Source organism: Corvus brachyrhynchos, unplaced genomic scaffold (genome assembly GCF_000691975.1).
Source record: "Corvus brachyrhynchos isolate BGI_N302 unplaced genomic scaffold, ASM69197v1 scaffold131, whole genome shotgun sequence".
Classification (NCBI taxonomy): domain Eukaryota; kingdom Metazoa; phylum Chordata; class Aves; order Passeriformes; family Corvidae; genus Corvus; species Corvus brachyrhynchos.
In genome coordinates, this window is record NW_008236438.1 from 917,637 (window position 1) to 939,959 (window position 22,323).

Here is a 22,323-nt window from a genome sequence, read left to right on the forward strand (position 1 = left end):
CCCTGGCGAGCCTGTGGGCGGCTCGGGCCCTTCAGGGGCGAGGCCGCGGAGAGAAATGCGATTTCCCGTTTAAATGCGCGTTTGGTGGCCAAGTTCAGTAAAAGTTTAATCACCCTAGGGAATAAGCCTTTGAACACAGCCTATGTCTAAGCAGGAAGGGCTTGTAATAGAACGGGTTGTAAATGGTTCTGTTACAAATTGACTGCAAATCTATCCCAATGAAATTGATGTTGCCTGCAGTTGTAGTTCAAGTTCTCCTTAGAAATTATATTGGCTGGAGAAAATGAGGCTGAGCGCTTCGTGTGTGGGTGATCACTATTAAGGATCAAACTGCAGTCTTCTCTAGTGATAACAGGTGTGCATCTTGGCACTGAAAGGTTTAAGGCTTCAGGCTGTTCATAAGACTTTCCATTCCCCGAGCATGAGCTGAGAAGAGATTTAAGTATTTTTGAAGCTATCTGGGATGAAAAACAGTGCAAATTTGTGACAGTTCCCTGAGCAAGTAGGTCAATTGTTACAGAATCTCCATAGATAAGTCTGGGTAGTGCTTCCTTTATTAATGCTCAGTACATTACAGAAGTGTAATTCCAAGCAATTGTCAGAGATGTATTTTATTTAATAACGTTCATGAATATGTTTCAGATAGGACTTATTTCAAAATTGTTATCAGTGCACTCATTCTCTCTTTCTAAATGAAATCCATATTCCAAAAGTACAAGACTTAAATCCTTTCAGCCATTCTGGTAGCCTCTAATTATCTTGAGAGAAGCTTCCAGATATTTTGTTGTATATTGTGGAAAATGAAACTGATATTATTATTCTATAATAGGAACCTTACCTAAAGTTTTCTTATGTTTTCACTAGTACATCTTATCCAAAGATGGTTAGCAGAGATGTAGAAGCTATTGCTGCTTTGAATATTTTTATCCTTTCTCCTTGCATCTCTCAGTGGAGGGTCCGAATTAAAAATGAACTCTGAAATTCACAAAGAAAAGCCTTGTGATGTCAGAACTGACTGGGATACCCTTCTTCAGGTAAAGCTTGTAACATGTGAAATTCTGAACTACTGGTTTGCTCTCCAAAAATAAAGCAAGCAAAAACAGTTTAAATTTTGTAATTGTCAGTCCCTGCCAGAGTACAAAATTAGCTTGGAAAATAAATGAATTTCTATTTCAGGAAGAATAGGGCAAAAAAATTAAACCAATCCCAGACCCCCAAAAATCTAATGCTGAAAGCTTTGGGTCACACATGCTGCCACTAAAAGGCTGGAAGCAGACAATTACTATTTTAGTCAAACCATTCAAAATTTAAAGGGCTAAAGAGCACTGCCTTTCATATAATAAACCACCCCCCCCACCACCCCCCCAAGCTACTTTGAAAGAAAAAGTTAAAAGAAAAGGGTAGACATGCAGAAAGGGAATCATACAAGCAGTGCCCTAACATCCTCTCTCTAATCAATGGCTAACAGACCTGCGTCTTACACACTGCTGTAGGTCTAAAGAAAACTTTGTCTGTGATCTAAGTAAATTAATATGTGTACAAGTTTCAATTTTGCTCACCTGTTTTTACTTGTTAGTGACTGTATTTGTGCATGTAAGTAAAGCTTCAGTAAATAAATTCTTTCACCTTGCTTGTCAGGTTAACTAGCAAAGGCATTCTGCAGGCTTTTTAGAGGTAAACTGAAATTCCAGGTTACCTGCATGTAAAGCAGTGAAGTTGTTAAGAGTGACTATTAACCAATTTGTGATCTTCCCATGAGGATTAAAAAGCATTTACTGGGAAATGTTAATTGCAAGTACCAGTAGAAGAATATTGGCAATTCCGAAGGAAGTTACAGTAAATGCTGTTTTAGAGGATTCGGAGAAAAGTCTTTTTCATTACAAGAAGTCACCTTTTAAGTAGACAGTAGGTGGTCTGATAGAGGTGGACTTGCTGAGCGTGCAAGGGGAGGGAACTGAAATCATGTGAGGTAAAAGAAGCATTAGAAAGCTTTCATTAGCGTTCTTTAAATGGAACCTTAAAGACTTCAAAAAGAATGTTAGCCACAGAGCTAAAAATTATTTGATAAAAATCAAATAGTTCTAAGTTTTAAGCAATTGATGAGAAGTAAAATTTAATTTCCGGTTCAACCACTCCTGTGGCACTGGTAAAACTTGCCTCTGGAAATCTAAAGCCCTTGAGACTAACGAGAAAGCTCGAGCAAAGATGTACCCATGGCTGAGGAGAACCAGGTGAAAGGAATTGTTCACACACAAGATTACAGGATGGGATGTTGGGATGTTCCTTTGAATGTTCAGGAATCTAGCCAGTGTCCTGTGAGACCACCTCTAATGATCTTTCAAAGTCATAATGTTTGGGGAGGGAGGTGTCAGCCCTAGATTCCAGATGGGAAGAAGGAGCATTGGTAAAATTAGAGGCAAATCAGCCTCACCTCAATCCCTGGGAAAGTGATGGAGCAAATTCCTCTGACAGCCATTTTAAAACATGCTAAGGACAAGAAGACGACTGGGAGTTGCGAGTATGGATTTATAAAGAGAAGACTGTGCCTGACCTGGTAGCCTTCTGCTGCCATGAAATGACTGGCTCATGAATGAGGGGAGAGCAGCTAATACTGTTTATCTTGACTTTCTCAAGACTTTTGTTACTTTGTCCCATAACAAATCCCTTAAAGTATTTTTCTCTGACTGCCCTTTCGAAAGCAGTACTCAAATGCCACTAAAAGCCAATATATTTGTATAGCCTGTGCTGCCTAAGTTGTTTTCACACATAGTAACTTTACACCAGTTTCCTTATTGTATAACCAAAATGTCAATGTTTTGTGTAGATTAGTGATGCAGAGCACAGGAAACCAATTTCTCTTCTACAACATGAATGTTCTTTCTCTTGTGAATTAATCAAGAGGCATAATCTTCAAATGCCAGTCTCCTACTACTCATAGTAGACTGCCAGTACAAACTGACTGCTGATAATACTCCTATTTTATGTTTTTGCTCAGACACGGGCTCCAGTTTCACAGACATATGTTCATACGTCAGATTAACTTAAACTAACTTTCAAATACAGACTAACCAGAAAATGTTAACTTCATAACATTTCACAGACAACAGACTTTATTTTAAACTCCAGCAGATACACAGTGCTTCCCAAGTACAAGAACTGGCTTTCATCCCCTTCCCATTGTTACACCTTTCAGGTTTATTAGCTCTTGTTTTTGTGTATGCCTTAGTATAATTTATGGAGTTTTTTAAAGAAGACTCATGTAGAACAGAAAAACATCTTACAGAAAATAAACTCTTAGATCTGTGTAGTAATCCCCAATCCACCATATCTGTAATCCCCAAAATTATATAAAATTATTTGAAAAGAAATTATAAGACCAATTTTATATACCTACCCAGAAAAATTATAAAAATATTTTTCCCAGATAAAATTTCTAGAGTAGTAATTGTTTTCCCCAGATGAAAGTTAAGCTGGAAATCTTAAAATCCTGCCTATAATGAGATTAATAGATGAATGCTACATGGTCAATATAAGCAGCTGAAACCAGTTTAAACCTCCTGCCTCTGGATGGCAGTCAGCTGTAAAAGTTAGCATTGGTAAACTGAAACAGCTGTGAGATTTCTGCATCTGCTTTTTATCTGTTTTATAGCAAAACACATGAAAAAATTTAGGATTTAGCATAGCACTATCCATTAGAAGAGTCATATTAGCAACTCTAATGTTTTACAGTGACATTCTTCTCCCCATAAAATTGCTTGTATCAAAGATGGAGTACTTTTTCTTGCCTTACAATTATTTTTAAACTTACTTCAAAATAAGATGAGGGAGTTAGCTGACAGAGATAGTGTTGTTAACTCTGAATCTCCAAGTACATATTAACAAAGGAGGAGTATCTCCACCATTGAGAGACCGGGAAAATGCACAAAAGTGGTTTAAGATTTGAGAATCTTCATGTGAGAACAGATTCTTCATCCAGTTACATTTCAGGGCAGCATTTCTTCAGTCACTTATGAAATCCAGTATCTGTTCTGCAGACAACGCTTCTTGGATTACAGAAGCATTTTTCTTCAAAAGGGGATTTTAGAAAACCCTTTTTTTAAAGCTATATAAAAGTCTACATATCAGTAGATAAACTAACAGTTTTATGATAAACTTTTAATACCCATATGTGTGACAATGTATGTGTTGGGAAAGGAAATGTAAAAACTCGGCTTTTAATTTTTTTTTTTTTTAATTAAATTCAGTGTCTGCTTGGAAATCTGCTACTTGCTGTTTTTGTGGCAGGACATGCAATTGGAACTGTTTGGGTAAGTGCCCACTGGAGCGAAAAAAGTACCTTTTTTCTTTGCTCTGAGGTTACCCTGCTGGGAATCACAGCGTGTAATTTTACATAAGGGGAAGCTGTTTTTAAATCTCAACAAAACCTGTCTGAACAAGGTAATTCAAAGGTGTTGAATAGAAAATTCTGGAATTCACTGGGGTGCATTTCTTCTCCTTTCCAGCCAGATTTTGTAGGAGCAGGGCAAGATCTTTTCTTCAAGGCAGAAGAATATAATAAAACCTTTATAATGATGAAGTTTGAAAACTGCAGTATAACTTGGTGCAGATAAACATTAATGTTTTACTTCCAACTTTTATTTGAAAGTGGCATAAAATAGGCATTATTACAACATGAAGTGAGTTTGGTAAATAGTAACGCTAAAAAAAATTTTTGATGTCTTTAGATGTCTTAAAATATAAGCACATAATGATTAAAACTGTAATAGATTATCTACATTTGCAATTAAAAAACACCACACATCGCTTACTGCAGGATCAGAAAATCACGCAGTGTATTTTCATAAAATTAAAATGCAGCAGAAAAAAAAATTGTTCAAGTGTTTTATCTGTTTGGAGGCTTCCAGCATGGTTTCTAACCCTTGCATGCATCAACTCCAGCCTCATCAGTCATTGCTCATGACAGTTAGCAAATGAGACAATTTTACATTATTCTTTCATTTTTTCCACGACTTAGTATTATGTCAGCCAACTATTTACTAGTAAACCTCAGTTTCTCTGTAGTGAAGCCACAGCTTTCAGCTGAAGTAGTTTTTGGTGGAAACATTCCCAGCAAAACCACCTTCTCCATATTCAAAACAAGTTGTTGATTATTCTGTTGTAAGTGGAAATTCTTGCAGATGAAAATCAATCAAATATGCCAAAACATTGATGTTAAGAGCTGTGGCACAATATTTTCAAATCCTGTATTTTAAGTGCATACTTATAATTCAGTAGAAACCTCTTACCCCTTTTTGTTAGTTTTTTGTTGTTCACTCTTTCTCCAAAGTTTCCTTCATAAATCATCAACATCAGCAGATGAATGAGAATTTCTCTGTAGAGCACCTGGTTCATCTGCTACCAGTTTGTCTATTAGAAGACAGTCCATGAAAGGTTTGTCCCAATCAGTATTTTCACATCTGGCAAACAAGAGTGAATATTCTGCCACAGTTTTTTTCATTACTTTGAACAATACTGAAGCATAAACATTTCAGCCATTTGCAGCATCCAGCCATGCCTCATGAAATGGATGCAGTGCAGAGCTATACTGCCTTTGTGTTATGCAACTGCTAAAACAGATGTTGCAGACTACTGTGATAAGAAGTTGAATTCCTGGTGCTCTAATATTTGGGCCATGCAGAAAAGCTTTGTTACTTCAGCAATGTGACTTTTCATGAGGAACTCTTCTTGGCCATCTCAGGAAACTTACCAGCCTAGTCACGTGCTCTCTTGCGTGTTCTTAGTGCACCTCTAAAGCTCTTAATCAGTATTGATATAAATATGAGGGGCTGAAAGTGTCCTGGCTTTACAATCTATATGTTAACTGAATCTTTCACAGCTCAGTAATGTTTATCCATACTTGCAAATTACCTTTGATAGGCACAAAATTCTGCGCATAGTATTTCTGATGTAGTTTAAAATACTGAATTTAGTGCTCATTTCATGTTTTCCTTTAGGCCAAGCAGGTGCTACTTTTACCATACTTAATGCTTATCCCCAACACAAAGCAATAGTTCAAATACTTCAAATAGAATTGAAATACAAGTCACATTCTCATAGACAGTATTCAGGAAAAGCAAACATAAGAAGGCAAAGAGCTGGAAATCAGGGAATGCCACAGAGAAGAGGGTCTGAACTGCAAGGAGGTGTCAGGTACAAGCCAAGGGGGGCCACAGGGCTGTGGGCCTGGGGAAGCTCTGGCTTGTAGCGAGTGTGGTCAGCAGCTCTTGACGCAGGGTGCCTGGAGCCTTTGTTGCAGCTGCCCCTGCTTGGAATGGGTGATGCTCCCACCCTTTAGCTGGTGCTAGGAGGAGGCTTGTTGGATCAGAGGGAGTATGTAGACCCCCCCATGACCTTTCGTGCAGGATCTGTGCTGCTGTTGGAGAGCTGTGCTGCTAAGGAGAAGAATTTTGGAAGTCAGCAACCTTTGCAGCTTGGGGAGAGATAGGACCTCCTCAGACCCTACTGCTTCAAGAGCCTTGGGCCCCACAATGCAGACCTGGGCAGTCTGTCACTAGCAGAACCACATGGGGAATACCAGTAGAAGGCAACAGCTGGAAATTGGTGGCTTCCAGCACTGCATGTAAGGCTCCTACTTGTAGTGCAGTTTTAACAGTGTAACAGAGCTCCTGTTTCAAGGCAGTCTCCTAGATGCTGCAATGGAATCTTCTGTACACATTCCAAAATTGAATTTAATCCATGGCAGCAAGGATACCGTACCAAAAAGTACACTTTCTCTCTGAGTAAGTGCCTTCAGGCAGAAAAACAGAAGTTACAGCCAGTATTCTCAGATGCTTGATGAAAAAGCAAACTGTTGAGTTATGAAATAATGTCCAAGTAGGGAGCAGATACAGAAAACCTAAATAACAAGGGGCCCAATACTCCAGGGTCATCAGGGCTGTAACCTCTTACAGTGGGAATCAGTTTTCTGTGTAGAAGAAGTAGAACATAGCAATAGTGGTATATCAAATCCACATATACAAGGAAAAAAAGACTAAACTATTTGTGTTACTGCATTGTTGTGTGATTTCCAAGAAAACTGGATGTAAAGCTGAATTTAGCTCTCCTGTGAAATTGTGTGCCTATCTCTTTAATTTCCTTACCACCTATTTCTTTTTACCCTTGTACACCTCTTCAGAATGCTTTCAGCATACTCTTAATTTTAATCCTACTCATTGACCTAGGCATCCCTCTCTATCTACTTAACTTGCAACTAAAGTCCTCTCTTTGTTACAGAAGCCACTCACTGCCCTATCTGATTTCATTGCAAGACTGGGATGCAGTGGGTCTGGCTGAGGTGGAGCTCATTTCCCCACAGGAGCCCTCACAGTGCTGTGCTTTGCACTGGTGGCTACAGGGGTGTTGATAACACACCACTGTGTGGCTACTGCTGGACAGCACTGGCACAGCACCAGCGCCGTCTCCCCAACATTCTGCCCCCCCATCAGTAGGCTGGGGGTGAGCAAGATCTTGGGAGGGGACACAAATAGGCCAGCTGATCCAAACAGACCAAAGGGGTGTTACATACCATATGATGTCAGCCCAGATAGAAAAGCTAAGAAGAGGATTGAAGGTGAGGCATTTGTTTCTTACGATGTTTGCCTTCCAAAGAAACTGCTACCCGTGCTGATGCCCTGCTTCCCAGAAGTGGCTGGACCTCACCTGCTGATAAGAAGTAGAAAATAAAATTATTTATTTTCTCTTTGCTTGTGTGTGCAGAAACTTTCGCTTTAGTAGAGTGCCTTATCTCAACCTACAAATTGTTTTCCATCTTATTTTCTCTCCTGTGCACCTGGGGAAGGAGTAGTGATAGAGCAGCTTGGTGAGCACCTGGCATCCAGCCAAGGACAACCCACCACATGGGGTTATTCACAAAAATACTTCTTTGTTGTGAAGAACCCAGTCTTGCAATGAAATCACCTAGAACAGACCCGTGGACACTGAGATGCACAGAGCCAGGAACACAAATATGACTTTACTAATGGATATTGATGGACTACTGAGGTCTACAAAAACTGTAGATGAATAAAATACTGTTATGGAGAGTTTCCTAGTACTTAAATAATTCAATTTCACACAGCTTTAAAGAGCATTAGTTTATTATCTATTCTCCATGTGTTACCTCAGAAACAGTCTTACTATATACAAAAATTTGGAATGTTGAATAAATGCTGATCAATAGAAACATTACATAGCTGTTGACAAGGGAGTATTTCTAAACAAGACCAAAATAATAATGCATGTTTGATTCTGTGTGTTGCTTATTGCTGTGTTTGTGTTGATAGAATGCTTTCAAGTATGTACACTTTTTTTTAACTTGTCCAAAAAAGAAATTAAAAAAAAATATTTACATAATAAATACGTGGGAGACTTCATCTTTTCATTACATCAGTTGAACTGATTCTTTAATGAACTATTAAGAATAGAAAGAATTAACACAGTTTGCATCAATTCATTGCCATGCTGAGTAACTTAGGCTGCTGATGGATTTTATTCTATTCAAAATGTAGTTTACAATGCATTCAAAATGAAAAGTGCCGATATTGTCTCTCCTCCTGTTGAATCCTGGCTGGACTAGTTCAGGAGACATCCTTCTCCCACTCCCCACAAAATCATTTAATCTGACATGTTTACCTTCACACACTGACACTGACAAAACAAACACATTTCAATTCACTGAAAACTCAAACATTTAGTGAGTAAAATCAGCATTATCCATGTTTTATTAGACGATTAATTTGCTAACTGACGGAAGACAAGCTTTGGCCAAGTATTTCCACAAGAAGTACTAAACTTCTTGCTATAAATCTCTACTTATATAGTTCTACCAGCCGAACAGTTTTTGGTAGAATTTTTCTGTGATACATAAATCTGAAAATTAAGTGACACAACAACATTTAAAACTTCTGTTACCATTAAAGCAAAATACAATACAGTATAATTTCTCAGTGATATATTTAAATGTACTGCAAAATGTATACAAAGTCAGTCCAAGATCAGTAAAGAATCAGTTCTGCTTTTTGGACTTTTCCCTTCTCAAAGATACAGGTTTTGTAGAAGACCAAGGTCATTTAGGACTTGTCTGTATGTATCCCCATTAAAAGGCAGTGTGTGATAAAAATAACATGATTAAAAGTAATGAACATGTGATGTGAACATTTTGCATTTTCAATAAAAAAATAGAAACTAAACAACAACTAAACACTGAAGCCTGCCATTATATAGCTATGTTTCTCATTCTTTGAGATTAACAGCACACAGAAAATAAGTGAATTTTATCAAAATACAGCACATTTCTGCTAATTTATCAAAAAAATCATTTTCTATGTAAATATTACTGAAAATCAACTAAAAAGAATTAAAATATACAAAGAGTTGTTAAAGGGTTTCAATTAAAATTATTAGAACTATACACAGTACAATAAGCAATAGTTAACATCTTTGAAAGAAGTGCAATAATATTGGAGTTCACTTATTAAAAAAGTACTGCCTGTTTATTACTGCTAGCTATGTATAATTCCTTTCTCTTCCAGCTCATTGTCCCAAAACTAAAGGAAGCTGGTGTTTTTGCTAGTTTTATTAAAAGCATTTACTTTTTGGGTTGAAAAAAGCGCTTATACCTGTCTCAAACTACCAATGTGTACGTAATTAAAAATGAACTGCAATAATTGAATATTGCTCCAATGATAGGCTAATTATTAGCCCTGATTAAAAACAGTTATCGGTCTTCTATGGCACTTTTCCCTGGTCCATAACAACCGTGTATGAATTATCACTGCAGACTATGCAGTCTCTATTCAATTACAAAGGAGAAAGATAAAGTTAATGTTTCTGGTAAACAAAATTAATAGAAGCATAATTGAACCTTTTATACAGTAATAAGGAACAAAGGCAGCCTGTGGTAAATCACTATTACATTAATGTAATTAGAAACCCTTTAATGACTCTGAAGTGTCTAGTTCACATTTAATGTTACCTGTAGGAACAGCCCTTTAAGAAACCTCATTACAAACTGGTGGGTTGTAAGTATACCCTCCCTTTGTTCTCCATCTCAGCACAGCAATTTTCCATCACTGCTCAAAGTTTCACAAACTTGCTTTGGTTACCTAGCTCCATACGTATGGTTTCCTTTTTGATTAACAAGGCAATGCAAAGGCCAAACAAAATCAAGATGTCTTTCGTAACCTTTCCTGCATCATTTGCGTCTGTTTAAATATATATTACAGGCAACAATCTTAAAAACTGGCCATTTCAGTTTCATTTTCAAAATCTGTCAGCTTAAAATGGAGTCTTTTTTATAAAGATAAAATTATCACCATTTCCACAAAATTGGGGATTTCCATAGCAGAGAAAAATCTCTGGGCACAATTCCACAGTACAGTTGAAAAAAATAAATGTATGCAAGAAAACAACTAAACATGAATCACATGTGGCAAATTAATATTCAATGACTACATTAAGAACAAATCCTGTATAATATCACAAATTTGTAGTTACAGTCTTCCTAAAAAAACAACACCGTAAGCTTTTATTGCATTTTCTATTGGTAGACGTACACTCCAGAACTAAACACTTTTTCTTCTCTCCTGATTCCAGATTTAGATAGCAGATAATTGTTTCACCTGACCTTTATTCTGTCCAACCAGCACCACCTTCCATCTACCCATTCATCTATACAATGTGCACATAGCAAAGCCAACACTTCATATCCCCGTTCGTATCTACAGAAGTGGTTCAGCGTAACACATTAATATCTGGTGAATAAAAATAAAGGCAATAAACAGCTACAGGACAGACAGCCCTGCCATCTGTCCATTGGCTACAACTGAGGCTTCACAAAGCCTTGCACAAAGTTTAGTAATGTGTATGAATTATCCAAAAATAAACCTACCATCTGTACAAAAAAACAACACAGGTTTGTTCTTGGAGGAGTGATCCTTAGATTGCTATAATGCTTAAAAACAAGTTTATTCACCATATGCATTTCCAAAATTATTTCCTGTATGTTCTCTACAGTGGTTTTTCCCCCTTTAACCACAAGTTCAGTATTTCCTGTACAAATTTTGATCATAATTCTTTTTGAATTCTTTTAATGTATAAAAATATGCAAAATATTCCGTTTCCCCATAGTCCTTCAATGAATTCTGTTGGTTTATCCCCACAATCCACAGTACTTATGAAGAAACTTCTCGCACAATGATGAGTTCCACTGCATTCTGAAAAGTCTTTAGCAAAGACACTGCTTGTCCATGATCAATATTGATGAAGCTGTATCCATTAGCCTAAGAAGAAATATTTAAAATTGAAAACGACAATCTTGTATTCCGTGTTAGTAAAAGATGTTTCATATTTCATGTAAGTTTATTTAAGCCTTAAAGTTTCTATATGAATGCAGAGAATAAATCACTCCAGATTACTTGAATTTGTACCTGCATGCTACAAAAAACTAAACTACCCCATCACCCTTGGAAGAATATAGCAAATAACCAAAAGAAAATCGAACTTTAAACTATTAACATCAGACATCTAATTCATCAGCCGTAATACAGCCACACCAAATGTACTACCAATTACACATTCTATTTTAAGTATCACAATATTAGAAAGGGCTTGCTTCTGTGATAAATTAAACTGTTGAGGCCTATGACAAAAAAATTAATGGCACTGGGAACCATTTTTTTGTGCTAGATCCTGAGATAATCCCCAACTTGAATTTGCCTGTGACTCTAAACAATAATGTTATTCTTGGACAAGTTTGTCTTGGCAAACACAGGCAGGACCAAGTGGCCTACAAAAGACAGGGAAAACATGCCTGTAGCTCAACTTCTCAGAGTGCATTACTGCAAGATCATGCTCAATCTGGTCAGCAAAATGTTGCAGAAGGACAAATTTGTTCATTTAAACTGTTATTTCTTCCCACTGTGGATCTCACCTTTTCCCCTGAGCTACTTATGTGGTGACAGAGAACTGGATGTGCTCTCTGTGCCTTAGCTGAAAGCTGCAGTTCTTATGCCGTCACTGAACACTCGCTGTTGTTACTTGTTATAAAACCAAGGATTCAAATCTTTCTAGAGATGCAGAGAAACATTTATGTAGACTGTTCAGAGAGCAAAAGTGGCAACAACCCTTTCAAATCATAATTTGCACAGAATGTCCTAGCCCTAGTCTTAAGTCTTACCTGCAATTATCTAGTCAGCAGTCATGTAGAATATTTTTATTAGATATACGTATTAGACATGCATTATAGTATGCATGCCTATTGAATGTTTTACAGAGAACACTGCAAAGTCAAGCATAGAAAAGGCATTTTGGAAGTGACGATATTCATTAAAAAAATCCATAGAAATCTGAGTGGCAACAAGACAGAGTGGGACTGTCATTACATCATCACTGGAATTATCACAGATAAAAGGAATGTGCTGTTTTATAAGAAAAAAATACTCTTAGTTATGAGAAATGAAGTGGCTTTTGATGGTCTAAGCATGCCAATGCAACTTGTCCTTTAGCTCTTTTTCAAACCAAATTCCTTATTAAACAACAAGCAAAACCCAAGCAGTGCCAACATAAAAAAACTTCATTAAGGAATTTGATGGCTTTTATAAAGACAGGAATAAGCCATTAAAACTGAAGTTACCTTTCAGATATGTTCCACTTTACAAATACATAAAAAATGTGCTAACAGTTTTTTCAAAGGTTTAACATGCTTCCTGCTCCTGTTATGTATTAGTAACCCTCGGTGCTGGGTTAACACCATCCCCGTATCAGTAAGAGAACTAGGACCTTCACTCACCCCAGTGAGGAGGAACAAGCACAGGATTATTAACTGTGCTCAAGAACAAGCCATCTTTTAGTTGAACAACTTAGTCTCAAATCAGTTTTCATGTGGGCCTTTTGGCTTTATCTTTCAGTTGAAGAATTAGGCTGAGTTTTCAATCTGGCTTTGTTTTAGAAAACAGTTCACAGGATGTTGTGGTTTAATTGAGATACTAGTGGGAGTGGGGGGTCTGGTTTGGAGCTTTTTGTTTGTTCTGTTTTTAGAAAACTGAAATGCAGCAGAGTCAACTCCCAACATTTTCAGGATATGGTGAATAATTATTTTTAACAAGCTCTGCAATTTAAGGGTAGCTAGCTAGAACAATGTTCAAACATCCCGTTTGCCCATTTTGGTTAAGAAAGTAAGGCACTATGAACCTATTGTTCATTTCCCTGACCGCACCCCAAACAGCTTATGAGCTCATCAGACAACTTCTAAAAAACCTAATCCAGAAAAGGTCTGAATAGGTACAGACTTCCTAGAGAAAGGAACAACACAGCTTGCAGTCCAGAAGCCATGGCTCCTGAAATGCCTGGCTTGGCTGGCCAGGAGCAGATGGGCAGCCAGGAGGTGCATGCTGTGACCAGGCAGACAGCAGCAAGCAAAGGGGCAGCTCTGGCCAGTACTCACACATGTATGGCCTGCCAGTGGGGAGAGGCGGCAAAGGCTGGCAGGAGCTGCAGCACGGAGGGGGATGTGACAGCAGAGTGCAACTGTGGAGAGTGGCTGCCAGGGCAAGTGCTGGTGTTCAGACAATACAGTGTTCACAACACTGCATGTCAATGACCACAAACGCAGTAATTGAATGATATAGTATAGCCTAATGAAATGCTCATGTTCCATCTCAACTTACATCTTTTGACACTTCTCTTTCGTCTTTAGAAGTGTGAAAAATGGAAAAGTGAATTTGAAAAAATGATCCACCATGCTTCAGTCTGTGTCACTTACTGTCATGTTAGGCGGCAGAAAATGAAAAGCTTCATCCCAGAATATAAGAATAAATCTGGTGAAGATAGGTAATCTATCTAAAAATGAAACATTCTGCTCTTGGGTGCAAACTGAAAACTAACTGGTATATTACATAGGCTAGTTAATTAAGTCATTACAATACCTGAATTATTTTATCCCCTGGCTGTAACAGCTTAGATGCAGGTCCATCTGGCTGCACTCTGGTTACAAATATGCCCTTGAAAAACAGAGGTGGAAACATTTTTACAACTTATTGATGAATAACAGGACAGCATCAAACAGATGTAATCCAAAACATTTTTTCAATTTTCCATCCTAAGTAGAAGAGAATGCAATACTATTCTACAGGTCTCTGGCTTTGGAGACTGCCTTCCTTTTCTGATGTTGAATATCCAGCATTGTCTTTAAAGGGTTGCCTAGGCGCAAATTGCAATCCACCTTGGTTTAATTTAGCAGATGTATATGTCAAGATGAATTATCGACCACCAGAAATACAACTGTAGGCTAAATCACTGTCTCTTTTATAAGAGGATTCCTAATTGTACACTCCATAATTCACTATCTCAAATCTGCTAACTGCTAACTAGAACTGTGCAAGAACCACTCATCTGGAATAATCCTCTATACTGTCATGCGACCACTGTGACCACCTACAACCTTGATTTCCCACATCATTTGTCCAGTTTTCTCCCTTCCAGTCCTGGAGTTTAGTGGTTTGGGAAATATATATACTTTCTTTTCTCCCTTTGCTGAACATGAGAAACACTATTGATCAGAAGGCTTTTAAGAAGTGTTAGTATAAAATACTTACATCATCTTCCGGTCTGAACGGATTTCCTCTACCACCAACTCCTCCTGATATACTAAACCCAAGTTCTGGATCCTTGTCCACTCTCACTCGAATCTAAGTAATTACAACCAAAATTAGACAAACTGGCTGAAACTCTACATTCAAAGCTACTGTAATGGAATTATTACCAAGGAATTCAGGTGAACAAAAGCTTTAAAATGAATAAAAAATTTTAAAAGTCGTTCAAGAGAGTATTATATCTCATAAAATTAATGCAGAACAAGACGGCAATACAACATCATGTATCATTGTAACTTAAGTTTTACTCCAATACCACTATTATTATAATCATAATCCACATGGGCTTTAAATTCAGAGATATTTTGATATTACGTAGGTTACTTTAATGCCCCCAGCAAATATACATGCTCCTGTGAAAGAATCTGTTCTTCCTGGTTTTTTGCTACCTCTAGATAAATTTTGAAAATCAAACATTCCTACTTTCACTCCAAGTTCTACATAGCCAACTCTCTGTGCTCTTTCTCTTGCTAGAAGAGTTGAAAAAAATCCTTATTTTACACAGGAAGTGGACATTCTCATTCTAGCACAGAAGGAAAGCTAGTTATCAGGATTTTCTCAAACTCAATATAGAAAGAAGGCTGTTGCAATGAAAGACATTAAATGGTATAAGAATTTCTTATATACAGATCTGTCTATCGTAAATAAAACTGATAATTATTAGGCATGCATCAGATTGCTCACACTTTTTTATGGATTTTTGCTTATGGGTACGCATTTCTGGACTTGCAGGTTTTTTAAGCATGCCAGATGGAAAGTACTGTAAGTTGTACTGTGACTTTGCATTTTCTTCAGTTACTAGCTAAATAATGAGTTGAGATAAATAAATTTAGTTGAGAAATTAACTTTTAGCTCAGTAAAAAAAGTTTGCAAATTTAAGTTTCTGGTACATTCTGTTAAAATTCTACCATATTTCTCTCAAAACTGGAAGGAATGTGTGATTTGAGGAGTAGAATTGCTCTAAGATAACATCTGCTGGAGATAAATCCCTATATTGTTTCTGTCACCATCTACAGAGAAAGGATAATAAATGAAAACAATGTAACAATTCACTGTCTCTGACTGACAGATGTCATATCTGTCAGATAGATTTTACTCTTACCTCTTGCTTTGCCAACTCATGACCTTGTCTCGGAGAGCACTGGGACTGGGTATAGGGAGGTTGGTGGGCAACTTTCAACATCAGATAATCAATTAATTGCTCTCTAGATGGATGCCTTGCAACTGATGATTGAGGAGGGAGATGATGGACTTGGCTGTAGTTTGCCTGAAGTCTCTGAGGCTGGCACATTTGTCCATTTGTTAAAGGCATCTGAAAAAAACATGAATACTCACGGTCATACAGTTTGTAAGCAGCAATCCTCAATTCTTGCTTTATTAATTCAATACTTCTCATATGTGACTGCTCTTATTTTCAGCAACATTACTAAAACTACTCTTCTGGATCATGTACAATTATATCCATTTTGTTTAAAGTTATCAGCTCTGATCTACTGAACAAATACGAAAAACAAAAACTTAATTTGAATGCTAATTTACTAGTACAGATTAGACAGCCTTTGCTTTTAGCACTTGTTTTTTCACTGAGTTTTCCCAAACATTATTTTCTAGCAGTGCAACTGATGGTATTGACACGTGATTGATACCACTACAGTCTGCACTTTCCCTGCATAAAATTCAGAGATTTTGTAACAATTTCCAATAGATCATACAAAAATAAAAATCCCCACCTCCTTGCCCAGCTGGCAGACTACAGGCTCTCCAAGCAGCTTATGGTGACCACTTCACAAGAAAACTCCCTGAGCAAATTTGCATCCAAGCTCAAGATTTTAGTATCAAAATTGCAGTATTTCCAGCAAATATTACTCTATTGTTAACACATATGTAATTGATTTGGTAGGTATGATGATGACAAGTAGCAGTGAGGTCACAACTGTCAAGACATGCATGCATTCCAAACATGTCACCAGGAATGATGCTGAGGTAGCAGTGTTTCTTTACTGAAACCCCAGAGTTACTGCTGAGCTGTGCAGCTCTGTGTTGAGATGGGCAGCCTTCTTCCCTCCTCACCCATATGCCTCATGCTATTATCCACCCTAATTACTCACTGATTCATCTGTATGATTCCAAAAATGCTACAGGCTTGAGTTACAGATTTTTTCTGCCTGCCATCATTATCCCCTTAGTTATGGAATACAAGGATATTAAAAAACTGTCTCAGTATTACAAATAACGGAAGTGTGCAAATTTCAACTTTCAACCATGCTATGTGAATGGACACATATCAGAATCTGCCCTGTTGTGTTTATGTCAAACTGATTCTGAGAAATGATAATGTGTGTATATAATACATGTTCATATTATTTACAGATCATATGTATTTAGTTTATACAATTTTCCATTGCCTTTTCTGAAAACTTAAAGTATGACAGGAAAACTTTTTTTTGTTGCACTGCCAGAGGTAGAGTTTATATATGCAAAATGTATCCACAGCTATCCAAGTTCCCACTACCCACTGTCTGTAGAAATGCAACTGAAATTACTGAAGGTGTAAGAATAAAATCCACTTCTGCATCGTAATAATTTAGAAGAATCCTTTTAGCTTCATGGTAGTAAGACCCGCCTCCAGAGATGGTGCTTAGAGATGAATACAGAGTGTCTTCTACTAATTCTGGTTTATTATCACAATTTCATCACAGCAGATTTCAAGTTTGTCCATTAAAAGGTTTAATCAGCTTCATATTACTTTCCTGAAATCATCTGCCATATTCCAAATTTCACTTGCAAGTACGTGTTTGGTTGCAAATTTCTTCTTTCAAAGCACCTACTGAAGAAACATAAGAACTATCTTCCTTCATATAGTCAACTGTTTTGTCTTCCAAAAAGAGGATGCTGTTTCATTTATGCCAGCTTTGAAGCCTGGGTATTACATTTGAAAGAAACCCTAGTTCCAACTGCTATCCCAACATAAGTTTCTACTACTAATAAAAAATACATCCTTAGGAATAATAGCAAATAATATTCTATCCATGGTGTCATGCAGATAATTACCTGCACAGCTGTTTTCTTCATGCTGTCTGGAGGAATATCTTTGAGACTAAGCGTGGCAGATGAGTAATTCTGCTGTCCCGAAATGAATACTTCATCCTGGCACTGGTCTCCTGGAGCAGACGCCTGGGGATGCTTTAAACAGAATGACATAGTAAAGACAACTGTCTTCATATAATTAAAACTAAAAAATTCTCCAAAGAAGCCCAGGATAAAACATTTTAAGAGTTTTATCTTTCTTTATCTTTTTTGATTAACTAGTACATTATCTATGTAAAAAATCTCACTAACCAAGACACCATACACCCAATAAAATATTGATGGACATTTACAAATCTTGCAACTGGAGAGGTGTCTTTTATCAGCAATAAATTAATATGAAAAGCCAACAAATGCTAGGGACTAACTATTCAAGGATCCAAGAAGTCTTGTGTCGACTTTATCCTGCTCACTATGGATGCCATAATATCACTCAAGGTGCTCATTTAAAAACTCATTTCCTCAAATTTTCTGACTATGAATTTTCTTGAATGCCTACAGTATCTAACAGTACAATTTATATAATCAGAATTTGTTTTGGAGGAAGAAGAAGAATAGTAAGATTTTGTTCAAACCTTATCAGCCTAGGTTAAATTCAGAATGCTAATCTCTTGATCACAAAGGTACAATGAAACCAGACAATTTTACCTATGTTCAACCATCTACAAAGCCAGTTAAAGAACTCAATGACATTAAACTTCATGACAGAACTTCATGACATTAAACTGAAAAGCCCTGCAATAAGTTTACGGCATATGAAATGAAGGCAAAATATTTAATGCCTAAAAAAAAATATTCTAGCATATAAATTATATTCTTTTTATTAAAGCAATGTGCATATGTAAAAGGATAACTCTATCAATTTAAGGACCCCCTCAGAGTTTATTCTTTCCCCCTCTATATATTGCAATAGCCTCCTGAAGGTACTCACTCGAACAATGTGCACACCAGAACCTCTTCCGTCTGCAACACTCAAGGCAACACTACCCTGGCTGCCATGCAGATCCCTAGAGCTGCCATAGTGAAAGCTGCTAACTGCAGCATAATTGGAATTAAAGGACCGAGACAGCATGCTCTGAATAAAGAGGGGACAGATTTAACACAGAGATTAGTGCAGCATGCATAAACCACAAGACATGTTATACATGTAATACAAACATATTCCATTGTCATGCAAGATAAAAACCATGCAAGAACAGTACCACTGTGATGTATAAACACAACTCAGTGACCCTATTTACCTTTATTTACTGTAAATCAGCATGCAATCAGTAGTTCACATGCCGAATTACATGTAAATAAAGTCATTGAAATATTCATGTGTCTGAAAAAACAACAAAGGTGTTTATCAAAATTTTCTGGTTTTCATTACATTTGCAACATATCAAATACATTGTAGGAAGAGAAGCTGGCAGTCAAGTTAAACACCTGTGGAAATCTAATTACCCCTTACTATTTTGTCTCATCCCCCCACACCACTACTAGTAAAGCAAAAATAAAAATTTACACAGAGATTTGAGTGACTGTAATTTCTTGATATAGCCATGCCGATAAATATCCACAGTGCATTCCAGTAACACTTCACTCAAGAATGTGAACAAGCCTCATTTAAAGGAAGAGGCTTGAGAGAAACTGTGACTACCCCTCTGCTACTGCAGGCAATCAAACAGGTAACATGACCTCAAGGACAGATGTGACAGCGGTTTGGGTTTGAGCTTCATTATCTTGCAAACCTGACCCCTGCAATATTGGCAAGGATAACAAAATGAAAGCAAGAGACATTACCATCTTGCCACCATGGTCTTTTGTAGCTGCCAGAACAAAACAAAATGAAAAGACAGCACAAGGGAAGACACAGAAAATCTTTCATGGGCCACCTGATAGATGAAACAAAGTTATCTTGAAAATGTGACAACCTCATGAAAAAATACTATTGTACAAAAGATACACCACAAAGCATCAAAACCCAGCAAATTCAAAGTTGTTTTCTCTAAAGCTTTTAATTTTTCCAAGTTAAAGAAAGAAATGCTCAAAATGGGTATAAGTTGACTAAGATACTGTAACAATTCTTAAATGAATAAATATATTTTGACATTTGCCTGTTGACTATGTATACTAATCTGATTTTGAAAATAGTCCTTAGGCAAACATCTTGTCTTTTGTCCTAGCTTCACCTTGTGAAACTAAAACTAGTTTAATAATAAAAGACATATGCCTCTGCATACTCATATTCCCTGGATGGTCTGGTAGCCCAGTCATTGGAAACTCCCTTGGAGAAACAGCATTTACTGACAATACTTGTTTTATCTTGGCCAAAGCTCTTGGATAACCTCTGTCTCAATGACATAGTGAGCATTCTTCATGTTTCTCTTTTACACCTTTCACTGTTCTCTAGTCAATGGATTTTTCAAGCTTCCAGACAAGTCTGCAGATGTTTTCCCTTTCCTGGGAGGGGAAGACTGTTCTTAGCATTTAAATCTACATTCACTAGACATTCAGTCTGAGCTTACCACTCCTCTAAGTTTCAGGCCAAACACCCAGGAGAAAATACCAAAGCCAATTTTCCTTAGCTTCTTAGTGCCTCAAACCATCTTCTCACTACTCTTCTCATAAGAGTGTCTATAATTAACCAGGTGGTGGTCTTCCCCCACAGCTACAGGGAACTCCCTGAAGTCTCCTTACAGGAATCTCTCAGAGGCTCCTGTACGTCTTCATTCTCTGTAAGTGGCAAAAAGACTAATAAAAATAGAAGGAATGCATGGTGGGACTAAAAAGTTACCTCTTCAAAGTGTCTCTAGCAGACCATCTTACTATAAAAACCCCAAGATCCACTGGATTCATTCTTCTTAGAACGAAACAGATGGTCAATACATAGTGACAATCTATGTGACAAAAGACATGTGACAATCCAGATTAGGATTGAAAACCTAAGATCTGCAATAGAGAGGGAGAACTTTCCTAAAATTTACAGAGGTATGAACTTGTACATCAGAAACTGAGATTTCAGTTAAGGGAATTTCAAGGTGACTACATAATCTGGGAAGTATGAACTTTCAAGGGTTTATAAAACCTTCTCTCTTGGAAGAGACTCTTACCTAAAGTACAAAAAATGATTGTGCAGTTGATATAGGGAAGAGTTGAGAACACTGCAAACATGGTTACTCTCCTTTCCTACCTGAGCACAGCACCTCAACGCTAAATTAGAAGAAACCCAGAAGCTGTACTAACAGTACAAAATAGACACTATTTAAAATTACATGGGCTTGTAAGAAAGTTTTAGTTTAACAGAAGAAGAGATTCCTAGGGACAAAACAAGAGTATTTGTCCTCTACCTATTTTTAGTTGGGATGAGAGAAACTGATGCATTTGGAGTGTGAACAGCATCCCTATTAATTTTGTTTCTCAACACGAGAACGATGAAGGTTGTACATTTCCTACAAAAATTCCTGAAGACTGCTGTACCAGAGAAGACATCTTCTGAAATCTGAATATGCAGATGCCATTAACCCCCATGATTTTTACTCCAAATTATTAAAAATTGAATATGGAATAAATACATGATCTAAACTTCAGACTAAATACGATGGTTAATTCTAAGTACCAACTCCATTAGTCACCTGGTTTGATACAGTGTCTTAAGGCATAATGGCCTGCAAAATAATAATTCAAATATTTGAGGCTTGAGAAGTATTATTTCAGTTACTCTGAACTGATACACACTACGAAATATACACGTCCTGTTTCAGTACATTTTTGTGAAAGCTACATTTACTAGAAATCAGTTATTCAGCCATCAATAGTCCATATCAGAACTACAATACATCACGAGAAAATGGCTGTGTACAAAGTAATAATAGGTATGTTCATCATAATCATCCTCATTTGTAGTCAAAATGAGCCTCTAATGGAATCAGTTTAGATGCAGGCAGCTAGCAGCATAATTCTGGGGCTTACTTTGTATTTTTTTAAATGATAAAAGCCAGAACGTATTCTCCATTTTGCAGCTTATGAAAGAATTAACATTTCAGACTCCAAAAGGGCATGTTTTGGGAATTGCAATGCCTTCATGCATTAATTTAGGTGCAAGAAAATAAATAGTGGAATTTATTTAGGAGAATCTATATGGAATAATATTGCAATTTTAAGACTGGTTGGAATCCATCATGACAATCCATGAAATTTTGGCTTAGAAAAAGAACTAATAATTTCAATATCTGCAGGGAACAGGACTCTACATTCTATCTATCTTGAAATAGCCTTAACTGGTAACTTAACTGCTAAGCCTTAGTCTTATTTATTTGTTTATGTAACATTACCTAGAATCAACTGTAAGGTAAAGGTGGACATAAGTTATCCTTTGAGACAATATTAAGTGTCTAGAAATCCCTTCAGTTTTCATTCCCACCATCCAGAGAATAGACATAACAGACTCTTCCTACTGAAGAGTTACAGATGGAAAAACTACATATAATTTTAATTCTACTATCAGAAAATGTTTGCAGATTGAGAACTTTTGCTGTTTACATATCAAATGCACAAGAATTTTATT

At 37.0% G+C, this 22,323-nt stretch overlaps 1 protein-coding gene across 9 annotated transcripts in view; it reads right to left on the bottom strand.

Annotated features, from left to right (window-relative positions):
• Positions 1-8,117: 8,117 nt before the first annotated feature.
• Positions 8,118-22,323, bottom strand: part of ERBIN (erbb2 interacting protein) — a 119,054-nt gene continuing 104,848 nt past the window's right edge. For 4 of the 9 annotated variants that reach the window (XM_017747077.1, XM_017747075.1, XM_017747076.1 and 1 more), the window contains 6 exons: positions 18,706-18,849; positions 17,739-17,870; positions 15,790-15,999; positions 14,631-14,723; positions 13,962-14,036; positions 11,211-11,318 (listed from right to left, as the gene is read on the bottom strand). In XM_017747077.1, the coding sequence (XP_017602566.1) occupies positions 11,211-11,318; positions 13,962-14,036; positions 14,631-14,723; positions 15,790-15,999; positions 17,739-17,870; positions 18,706-18,849 (762 nt within the window). Of the gene's footprint in view, positions 11,319-13,961; positions 14,037-14,630; positions 14,724-15,789; positions 16,000-17,738; positions 17,871-18,705; positions 18,850-20,284; positions 20,493-22,323 lie in introns of those variants that run through there. The other 5 variants (XM_017747080.1, XM_017747079.1, XM_017747074.1 and 2 more) reach the window with 4 other exon arrangements.